At 41.0% G+C, this 11541-nt stretch overlaps 2 protein-coding genes across 2 annotated transcripts; one reads left to right on the top strand and one right to left on the bottom strand.

Annotated features, from left to right (window-relative positions):
- Positions 1 to 2362: 2362 nt before the first annotated feature.
- LOC307001936 (protein NYNRIN-like) lies at positions 2363 to 7287 on the bottom strand. Its single transcript, XM_079619031.1, has 2 exons — positions 4280 to 7287; positions 2363 to 4014 (listed from the first exon to the last, which is right to left on the bottom strand). The coding sequence occupies exons 1-2, from the start codon at positions 4353 to 4355 to the stop codon at positions 2456 to 2458; spliced, it is 1635 nt and encodes a 544-aa protein (XP_079475157.1). The 5' UTR covers positions 4356 to 7287; the 3' UTR covers positions 2363 to 2455.
- Positions 7288 to 9309: 2022 nt separating this feature from the next.
- LOC307001849 (uncharacterized protein) lies at positions 9310 to 10853 on the top strand. The gene is made up of 5 exons (XM_079618856.1): positions 9310 to 9547; positions 9630 to 9947; positions 10086 to 10213; positions 10310 to 10416; positions 10515 to 10853. The coding sequence occupies exons 1-5, from the start codon at positions 9400 to 9402 to the stop codon at positions 10648 to 10650; spliced, it is 837 nt and encodes a 278-aa protein (XP_079474982.1). The 5' UTR covers positions 9310 to 9399; the 3' UTR covers positions 10651 to 10853.
- Positions 10854 to 11541: the final 688 nt, after the last annotated feature.

The raw sequence follows: 11541 nt of genomic DNA on the forward strand, positions 1-11541 counted from the left end.
AGAAATAAATAATGGACAAATGGAGTCTTTAAACGCCTCAGATGTAAAGTTATTCGCTGTCAAAGTGACGCCAAAATGAATGGGAGTCAATGGGATGCTAACAGCAGGTGATGGCTTGATAGCCAATGGCTGCCCCCGGGGAGGCTTCAGTTTCCGGCGGATGGATTATCTCCTTGTTTGCGCCTCCATCTTGAAAATACATTAGCCAAAGAGGGACATACCTGCAGGGATGGGCATATCGTACTGGTTTAGAATGACATGAGGTGAGTAATTAATGACATAAATTTCCTTTTTGGGTGAACTAACCCTTTAAATTGACTATAGCCCATCGATTATACAAACAAGTATTCTGCTTTGAAGAAAAAAAACTATTGAATTAAAATCAATAGGAGAATGTTCACACACGGTTCCTCCATTTATGAACTTATATGCCATGAATAATGTACAACGTATTCTGGATAGAAATATCAGGGAAAGTTACTGGTCTGATATGATGAGTTTGATTGACAGATCTGACCCATCATAATCCGCAGAATCTGCGATTTTGTGCGACAAAGCAGTCAGGAGAGTTAGTAGATTAGCGTCGGTGGATTTGAACTTGGGAAGCGGAGTGTACTGACGCCTTTCCGCGGTTAAAACAACATTCCTTCTGATGTTCATTCATGTTTATTTGATGCTATAAATGAACTAGAAGGAAGAGATGATCGGTTCACTAGCAGCTTTAACTGAGGTGTTAGGGGGGTAACAGTTATAAGACCCGAGACCAGATATGATGAAAGAAGACCAGGAGTCGTGAGGTTCAATCAAAAAGATAAAAATTTACTGAAGAATAGTTTGCAGTTTCATCGGTAGAGCGAGCGTCAAAGTCTCACGAGGAGGTCGCAAGCCAACTCTACCTTACACAAAATCATACACCAATTATACCATTTTGCAAGGGCAAGCATAGCATCATCATACATCTGATTGGCTGAGAGAACATAAAACCATAAACAATTTAACACATGTGAGCAGATAAAAGGTGCCTATCGCCATTAGTTAGGATAGCTGTCGCCAATCCTCAGATTTAGGTCAGCGTTGACCTCGCAGGTTAGAGGAGAGCGCCAGTATGGCTGAGCGTTGTGTCCCCAGTGCCTATGTAGAAAGTCAAACGCACACACACAGAACAACACCAAATAACATCACCAAGGCCAAAGAGTGCTTGAGCTCTGCATTATCAGTTAACCAAAACATAGCTCCTCAGGAAGAAAGGGAGAGAAATTGCATTACTCTCTAGAGAAAATATACATGACAGAATACATTTAAAACACATGTAAAACACTGTATAGCTTGATCCTCTGTTCCAGAGACAAGGAGCCACCTGTCACCCTTGACCCCCGGAGAGTTGGGGGTGTCGTGAAGTACGTGCGAAACGTGTCCCTCGTGTTTAGGCCAGGACTGGAATGCAACATGTATTCAAGAGAAAAATATAATTTCACAAGCACAAAAGAATATAGAAATGATTATGTGATAATGCATATACTTGATTATTGATTATTATAAAAGTAATGTAAGCATTCAAAAGGATATGGAATGAAATATATATATATATAACTGACTGAAGAGACAAGGGATTTTGACCAACCCTTCAGTCCCCCGTTTTAGACCTATGTGGGGCCCAATACCGCCACGTCTGGTCTAACAAGTGAGGTCACTACGGAAGGTGGAGTGGTGACAAATGCTTCCCTGGCGGGTCACAAAAGTCTCTTCGCCTCTTTACGGACATGCTGGAAACTAAAAATTCCAGTCCCCATTCCGAGGCTCTCCCACCTTCCACTCACAACAGGGCATCAATGTTGTTCTTTCTCAGTTTATCGCTCAGGCGGTTTGTCAGCTTGATCAGTCTGCTTTCCTCCTCGGCAGGATTCAACTTACTGCAAGCAGACCTGCAAATATATGAGAAGAAGAAACGAACACACATACACAAAGAAGAGCCAACCCACGCCTCCACTTCTATCCCACCAACCTTTTTGCATATTGAGGGTATTACAGGGATAATTTGGGGAGTGACCAAGCCAAAAGGTCACCGTCTCATTTCCGTCCAAGCGATAGCAGTGATCATTAACGTTCTGATACATGGTTGGAATTAAATTTAGACCCTCAGTTGAATTTAGGCATGGGTATCTAACCCATGATGGACGGTTATCAATCTCCTCACAATCCCAGTGAGTGGAGAACGCATGAAGTCTACCGGTCCAAATTTAAATCTGAATCCACAGGAATGATAAGGCTATTATAATCAAAGCCACAAACGAGAGAGGGAGTACCAATCGAATGATGGATTCGATTGGTACTCCCTAAAGAATTAGCAGCTTCAATATATCGTCGGATTCCGCCATCTGTAATGATAAAACATTGTTACAGAATTTTTACACTATCACACATATAAACGACAGACTGTTTACGAGATAGTTCGTTATTATGATGCGGTGATTTGTTTGGAACCTTTATCGAGTGGTTTCACCTGTGACCAATGTCTCCAGACAGTACCCAGAACCCCTCTGTCAAGTAAAACAGATGTATTAGTTGTCAAGAGCACCTGGAAAGGTCCATCAAATTTTGGACCTAGAGGAGAAACAATCTCTCTTTGCAACATTATACTGTCACCTATTTCAGGCAAGGCCGGCATGTCTTTTTGCTCAACATTATCTCTCTCTGCTTGTCGGACACTGACACTAACTCGTGTATCGCGTAAACAGTTATCCAAAGCCTTCAGATAATTTTGCAAAGCATCTTTCAACGGCCCGGACGGTCCCTCATGTTGCAGGGGAGCATCCCAAGGCAGTCGCATGTAACGACCTGTCATTATTTCAAAAGGACTGATCTGAGTAGTTTTGTTAGGGCTGGCTCTCAGACTTAAAAGAATCATTGGAACAGCTGCGTGCCACCCCTTCCCCCACTCCAACAATCTCTTTCTCAATGACGTTTTAAGTGTTCTGTTTGTACGTTCAATGGAGCTGCTAGACTGAGGCCTAAACGGGATGTGGAAGTGTTGCTTCACTCCCATCAATTTCATGACATTTTTCATTACCTTTCCCGTGAAATGTGTACCCTGATCTGAATCAATTTGTAAGGGTAAGCCCCATCTTGGGAAAATTTCATTCAACATTACTTTTGCGGTTGCGTCTGCGGTGCAGTTTCTCAGTGGAAATGCCTCCACCCATCTGGAGAAAAGATCAACAATCATTAAAATGTATGTGAACCCTCCACTAGGGGGCAATGGACCTATGAAATCAATTTGGAGGTGTGTCCACGGACCCTGAGGTCGAGGGGCATGTCCTAAGGGAATTTTCAGCTTTGAGGAAGAATTAACCTTAAGGCATACTAAACATCTCTTACAGAAATCATTGCAAGAAGCCCTCAGCTTTGACCACCACCAGGTTTTTGAAATCATCGCATGTAATTTCTCAGGCCCTGCATGTGCCAACCCATGATACAAGGACATAAGTTCAGTTCGAGCAGAAACAGGGCAAACAAAGCGTCCATTAAATTTCCAAAGTCCTTCAGAATTTTTCTGTGCTCCTAACTTTGTCCACTGTTCTATCTCTTCAGGGTCATCCTCTGCATAAAGTTCAAAAATGTCTCTGGAAGTTTCATTCTCCTGAAGGGAAAGAGCCATCACACTCACACATGATTCAGTCAGTTTTGCAGCCTCTCTGGCAGCAGCGTCTGCAGCGTGGTTCCCTTTGGCTTCCGGGGAGCTGTCAGTAGCGAGCCCGGTGACTTTGATGACTGCTCCTTCTGCGGGAAGATCACAGGCATTCATAAGTTCTTGTACCTGCTGTTGATGTGAGATAGGAAGTCCTGCAGTAGTCAGAAATCCCCTGCGCCTCCATACGGGGCCGAAGCGTGTTCCCTGCTCATGAAAGCTGGAGCCGTCCACGAACAAGTTCATAGCATTAGACAGGGGTTCAGATTGAAGAGGGCTTTGGCTGTCCGCCTCGATCAGTCGGGCACAGTTGTGTGCAGTTCCTTCTTCTGGAAGCAAGGAGGCAGGATTGATAGCAGTTTCAATGTCAATTTGTATTTCCACTCAAGAGAGTGGTCTCCCATTTGGCTCGTCGTTGATTAGAGATGGAGCCTAAACGGGTATTTGTTAACAGTTTCAAAATCTGGTGTCTGGTGTGCAGTATCACCTTTTGATGTGTCACAATGTCACTGCCCACTCTGCACAGTCACATATCAACAGGCACGGATGTTGCCCTGCCATTGAAACAGAAATAGGAGCAGAATAATATCCTACCATCCCATACGAGTTCCGGCCCAGAACCTTTTGACCCAGAGCAGCGGAGTAAGACCGGGTCCCCACCCATGTCCATAGGTGGAAAGGCCTGCTGGCATCGGCATGTCGTAATGCTGGGGAGGAAGCAAGAGTTTCTTTGATACTCACGAAAGCCTCCTCCATCTCCTCAGTCCAGTCGATCAAATCCGATCCAGGTCTTCCTTCTTTCAGTGCCTCTGTGAGTGGTTTAGAGAGTTTAGTCTATTCAGAAACATACTGGCGGCAGTAATTCAAAAGACCCATCACTTGCCTTAAACCAGTGACAGTGTTTGGCTTTGGAAGTTCAATAATAGCTTTAACTCGTTCGGGGGGGATGCGTCGGCCACGCACCCCCACAATCTGTCCCAGATAAGTCACTTCAGGTAATGCTAGCTGTGCTTTCTTCAAGTTCACTTTGAATCCCCCGTTTTGGAGGGCCTTCAAAACAGTCTGAATAGTTTCAGCTCCCTCTCGTGCTTCATTTCTCAAAGGGTATTGTCTTTTGGCTTCATGCAAGGGACCTGGAATGCTCAGAGGCTGAATCTGTGCCAGACCACAATCATATTTGTCTTTTGCCCATACATTTGGGAATTTAGAAATTATAAACTTCAGCGATACTCACAGAATCAGCCACTGCACATCTCTCCTCATGGTGGGGGCCAGTCTGAGATAAGCGAATTGTTTCATTGCAGCCAAGCACTAGCTTATTTTTAGAAAGCAAAACATCAGCTTCAAGGTTTTTCAAAATGTAAACACCAATAATTGTCCCTACAGTGTTTTCTCCTACCCAAAATTCAGTCTAATATACATTTTCAGAGTTAGAAATGGTTAGAGGGACAGAAACAGATTTGTGATACACCTGTTTGCCATTTAGACCTTCTATATACAACGTTTCAGAAGTGATTTCAAGATCGATTGGTTACAACAGCCACATTCAATAGTCCGCGCACCTCAGTATAGGGTCCATCATACTGGTTCTCAGTCTGACCGGCTAAAGCTGCCGTCTGAACAGTCTGAGAAGAGATGGTGGGGGCGGAGGGAGCACGAGAGACCGTCTCACATTTCGCAGCTCTCTCAGCCTGATCACACACTGCCTTTAGACCTTCACTCAAACTGCACAGATCAGATCCTATCTCTCGTCCGATAATTTTTGTCATCCTATCACGTTAAGCAATCAAGCTGGACCACCCATTAATCATGTTAGGGATTGTTTTTTTTTTTCAGGAGTTATTGGTATACCACCCATCTTACAAATCCATGAATAGGGCAAACACGGATAAAAATTTTACTTTATCAGCTTCTTTTTTTGTTTGCAGCCAGTCTAACTGCTGTGTGATTTTCCAATCAGAATCAAACCCCTGACTGACCATTTTTTTAATGAGCTGTGCGTATTTCTTTGATTTGAGCTCGTCAGAGCAGAGCTGTTTACAGCGTTCGCTCTCTTCCATTTGGTCAGGACTTTTTTCTTTATCAGTCATTCTTATTGGTCACAGATGAAAAACCACCACAGAAAAAGATTTAGCAGCCACAACAATAAATTTGGCGGAAAAATACGTTTAGCAACAATAGTGAGACTTCTACACAATGAAACTGCAAATTATGTTTCGCTTCCCAAGTCACATAAAACTGGTCTATGCCAATTTGGGTCACACTATATATATATTTATTTGTTTGGGACCGTTCCTGATGCATCCCTGGCAAACAACCCTATATTTTACTATTTTTATTTTATTTTATTGATTTAACTAACATCTTGTTCCCTATCTGCCTGAATCACTAACTTCGGGGATCCCCTATCTGAGATGGAAGAGATTGATCAGGTTTTGCGGTGCCACTGGACCTAATCCAGGGACGCCCTCTGCTGGGGTGGTGTACCACACCCGTATTGCCCCACTGGGCCCCCACAGAGTGCGTTTCACTTTTGCTGTTTTAAACAAAACAGCAACCCTTTATACTCTCGTAGTATAAATAATCTTCACTCGCCTCGTCGGAGTGAAGCTCTCCCGTTCCCCTTCAAAATCTCTTCCAATCAGACAGCCCTAATACTTAATAAAATCTTTCTACCTTGTTTGCTGATTTGCCAGAGATGTCACCACAGAATGGTTTCCCGCCAATCCTCCACCAAACTGTTAGGGGGGTAACAGTTATAAGACCCGAGACCAGATATGATGAAAGAAGACCAGGAGTCGTGAGGTTCAATCAAAAAGATAAAAATTTACTGAAGAATAGTTTGCAGTTTCATCGGTAGAGCGAGCGTCAAAGTCTCACGAGGAGGTCGCAAGCCAACTCTACCTTACACAAAATCATACACCAATTATACCATTTTGCAAGGGCAAGCATAGCATCATCATACATCTGATTGGCTGAGAGAACATAAAACCATAAACAATTTAACACATGTGAGCAGATAAAAGGTGCCTATCGCCATTAGTTAGGATAGCTGTCGCCAATCCTCAGATTTAGGTCAGCGTTGACCTCGCAGGTTAGAGGAGAGCGCCAGTATGGCTGAGCGTTGTGTCCCCAGTGCCTATGTAGAAAGTCAAACGCACACACACAGAACAACACCAAATAACATCACCAAGGCCAAAGAGTGCTTGAGCTCTGCATTATCAGTTAACCAAAACATAGCTCCTCAGGAAGAAAGGGAGAGAAATTGCATTACTCTCTAGAGAAAATATACATGACAGAATACATTTAAAACACATGTAAAACACTGTATAGCTTGATCCTCTGTTCCAGAGACAAGGAGCCACCTGTCACCCTTGACCCCCGGAGAGTTGGGGGTGTCGTGAAGTACGTGCGAAACGTGTCCCTCGTGTTTAGGCCAGGACTGGAATGCAACATGTATTCAAGAGAAAAATATAATTTCACAAGCACAAAAGAATATAGAAATGATTATGTGATAATGCATATACTTGATTATTGATTATTATAAAAGTAATGTAAGCATTCAAAAGGATATGGAATGAAATATATATATATATAACTGACTGAAGAGACAAGGGATTTTGACCAACCCTTCAGAGGCGACACAGCGATCTATCAGACACATTAAAGAGCCACAAAACAGTATTTATTGTTTAACCCTCTGGGGTCTGAAGGGGTTTTGGGGCCTTGGAGAAGTTTTGACATGCTTTGAAATTTGTGCTTTTTCAGTTGCTTTAAAACATATTAATGGCTAATTTGATTACACTGTGTTCAGCACAAACAGGGCTACAATAATATGTGAGCAGCATGTATGCACATGTGTGTATTTATGAGAAAATTGTGCTTATGCGTGTTTATTGAAAAAAACGAAATGTTAAGTCACTGAAATAATGCCAAATAACACAGTAAACATTTTTTCACAAGACTTTTCAGAACTGCATCTTGTAGTTGCAGACAACTGACAGCGCACAGAGACCAAGTAAAAAGGAGACGTCAGGTTTTGGAACGGGTAGTGGAGGTTGTTAAAGTAATAGGGAAGAGAGGGCTAAGCTACAGACAGGTAGAGAATGAGACTGCATATACATTGGACATCAATAGAATTAACCATGGACATTTTTTGGAGATGATCATTTTATTGGGAGAGTATGATGTCTGCTTGAAAGAGCATCTCAGCAATGTTATTGAGAAAAGCAAAACATTGCAAGCATCGTCAGGATCAAGAGGCAGAGATTCCCTCATTACTTTACTGTCGAAAACTACTGTCAACTCTGTGATTGATACCATCTAAAAAACCATTGAATTTTGTTGATATGCTGGGATTTCAACATCGATTACAATGGATATTGAAACAAAATACCATTGAAATTCTGTTGATCTCTAGGTATGATTTAAACGTTGTTTCAATGATAATAGAGGGTGCAACATGATGAAGAATCAACATCAGAGTTCGACGTTGATTCAATGACTTTATCGTTGACAGCGGGATGTTGATTTAACATCTGTTCAATTACTATTTGCTATCTGGGAAAGGCGTAGGTTGATGACGCAGTGATAAGCGGAATTATGGGACTTGTCGTCAAGCTGATGGATCTAATAATGTTTATGGATGAGTGAACACATTGATGTGTTTATCATGACTGTGGTGTGAAGCAGACGCGAGTGCTAATAAGAGACAGATATCAGCGCCACACGCGAGTCCCGCGGATATAAAGGAATAAGGACATTAATCTACCGAACTACCCGCAAGTGCTGAATTACTCACACAGGACAGTTTATTAGACGACTGAAGCTTGTGAGGTAACGCAGCGCTGTCTCACTCGCTCTATACTATCACACTTAACTGCATTTCAGTGTGTTAAAGTTATAATGTTATTCTATGTGTCACAGTTATGTTCATCTGTCCTGTTGTTTATCTTGTTTTGATCAGTCACATGTCTTCCTTGTTCAGTTTTCCCGCTCCTCATTACTCTTCGTTAATTATCATCATCTGTGTCACCTTCAGTTCATCATGTTCATCAGTGTTTGTATTTAGTTCCTTCAGTTCAGTCAGTCCTTATCCGTTGTTAGTCATATTTAGTGTGTGTATTTATCCTGCCTTTTCACTGAAAATCGCCTATAGTAATGTTGTAATAAATTGCTATAACTTGCTTAGGGATTGTTACATGTAGACAAAATTTCATCTGGAAATCTAGAATATCCAAGTATAACTTTCTAAAGGGAAAACATCCAAACTCCAGGAGGTTTTTCTTAAATCTGGTAAATCAATCCATTGTAAGACAAAATAAATGTAAAACTGGGAATTCAAGTTAGCTAGATTGAAACTTCAAGTTCTCCTGTTTAAAATGATATATAGCACTTGATGCTGACTGATATAATTTGTTAGAAAAACAAAGAAAAGAAAAATATACACAAAAATACACATCTTTCTCCCAAACTTAAAACTCACAACCATAAAGATAATTTTGTACATATATGTATAAGTACTTGTTGAAGTACTTTTTTATCAATAGTCAGCAAAGAGGTGTGTTTTAGCCCCTCAACTGGATATCACATGATCTTGACCACAGGCGTTGAGTCTGCTGAAAGCAAAAGCTCAAAAGCAGAAGTTCAGAGCATGCAATCCACTTGAAGAAACAACTTCTAATAATCTCACATCTAACTCCGGCAGACTGAATATGTCTTATGGCAATATGAACATTCCCAGGAAAGATGGCATGGACAGAAAAGATGAAGAAGAGATGAATATCTATGCTAATGTGGATCCTATAAACGGTTCTGATGTCAGGACAGAAACAGAGAACTCACAAACACCTCAACACACAGGTACTGAGATTCATTTCATTATAACACACACATTTGAGTCATATGAGCAATTAGCAATGATCTTCATATCTGTGGTGTTCAGGGAGTGATACTGTGAGGAACAGAAGCTCCAGAGCAGCTCTCGTGTGTTTGGTTCTGCTGTGTGTTGTTCTGCTGACCGCGGTCATAGTGCTGTGTGTCCACATCAAGACAGAGAGCACAAACTACACTGAAGAGACCAAGCTACTGCTACTGACCAAGATCTCCAACCTCACAGAAGCGAGAGATGAGCTACTTACCAGGAACATGCAATTGACAAAAGAGAGGGATGGATTTTCATCAAGTAACCTTGAGCTGATTAAACACAGAGACCAGTTAAACAAGGAGAAAAATGAACTGTCAGAAAGTCTTCGTGTAAAGGGTAAGCATAAAGTATATTAAAAACTTTAATTTTTACAGGATACATTACTAATTATTTAGGTGAAACCGGTTAAAAATAAGTTTGTAGGTCAGTGTGATGGGAATCAAGTGCTTAAACCTAAACTGGTTGTGTTTACAGACAGATGGATTTACTATAAATCCAGTCTTTACTTCCTTTCCTCTGAGAACAAGAGCTGGAGTGAGAGCAGAAGATACTGTACAGAGAGAGGAGCCGATCTGATCATCATAAACAACAGAGAAGAACAAGTGAGTAAACTCGTTTTCTGACTGGATGACAGTTTATAGGAAGAAAATAGTTAATTCTCTTTAAGATCTAAATGTGTTATTGTTTCATTTTTACAGGGTTTTGTAAAGAAAATATCTTCTGATGTTAAAGTCTGGATTGGTGGGACTGACCGTGATGTGGAGGGCACATGGAAATGGGTTGATGGCAGCACACTGAACTCCGGGTGAGAAATCACTGAATTAAACTGATTATTGTCTAAGAAATGATTCTCACAGTCAGTATCATATCACACAGAAAGCAAATGTTGATCTTTAATTTCAGGTTCTGGGCGTCTGGAGAGCCAAATAGTTTCGGTGGAACTGATGAAGATTGTGCTTTAAATCGTGGGCCAGGATTGGCTGATTATCCATGTAATGATGCTTTTCGGTGGATTTGTGAGGAGGCCATTTTAAAATAAGTCAATCATATACTATAACAATACCTAAACAAGGGTTAGGTCAAAAAGATACATAAAGGTATTTTTTCCCCTAATGTAAACTTTTTGTAAGGGAATTGAAATTGCCAGGACACAGACACTCAAGGGTAGGAGGGTGATCATGTTTAATGGATGTTAGGCAGTGCTTGTAGCAGCCCGGTTGAATAAAGAAAATTCGCTCTCTCACTGATGTTGTCGATTTATTGTCCTTAAAAGTGGGGTATGTGATTTGCAAAACGGCTGGCAGATTTTGAAAATACACAACTCAAATGGTCCTACCTTCTTTCCTTTGACTCCACCCATTCAAAGAACATGGACAGGGAGGGGGGGATGGTACGACCGATTGATTGACGCACATGTCCAATGATTCTAGGTGGTCTTGGAAATGATTGACTGGAGTTTTTCGAGTCCTGCCCGTTCCACAGATGATTAAATTGCTTAATTTTTATTTCAGTGCTTCTAACTCAGTGGCTGTAAGTGGGTTAGGAATAGGATTTTAAGTGATTTAGAAAAAATGGCCAAAAAAGAGAATTACATACCCCACCTTTAATACCTTCACTACATCTTCACAATGCCATCACAACACCGTAAGAGCTAGAACAGATGAATTAACATTATTGGAATGTGTAAATAATTCACATACATATAAATTAAACAAAACAGTAGACGATATAGCAACAAAATTACTAAATTAATACTAACATTTATCATAAACAACTTAAATTACTCATAAATCAAACAAACACATATAAAATAAAGACGAGATATGCTATATATATATACATGATGTATACCTTGTACTCCTTTCCAGCCAGGTGCTAAAACAAACGGACAAAAAACAAATACTACAAAATAAAAATAAACAGCGACTAG

Source organism: Phoxinus phoxinus (genome assembly GCF_949152265.1).
Source record: "Phoxinus phoxinus genome assembly, chromosome: 7".
Classification (NCBI taxonomy): Eukaryota; Metazoa; Chordata; class Actinopteri; order Cypriniformes; family Leuciscidae; genus Phoxinus; species Phoxinus phoxinus.

Excerpts from the sequence above, each read along its gene's own strand:
- LOC307001936 (XM_079619031.1), bottom strand. The coding sequence starts at position 4,355 with ATGGACATGGGTGGGGACCCGGTCTTACTCCGCTGCTCTGGGTCAAAA. Across the intron at positions 4,015-4,279 it reads GCCGGAACTCGTATGGGATG|AAGAAGGAACTGCACACAAC; the intron begins GTAGGATATTAT and ends CCTTGCTTCCAG.
- LOC307001849 (XM_079618856.1), top strand. The coding sequence starts at position 9,400 with ATGTCTTATGGCAATATGAACATTCCCAGGAAAGATGGCATGGACAGA. Across the intron at positions 9,548-9,629 it reads ACAAACACCTCAACACACAG|GGAGTGATACTGTGAGGAAC; the intron begins GTACTGAGATTC and ends TGTGGTGTTCAG. Across the intron at positions 10,214-10,309 it reads TAAACAACAGAGAAGAACAA|GGTTTTGTAAAGAAAATATC; the intron begins GTGAGTAAACTC and ends TCATTTTTACAG.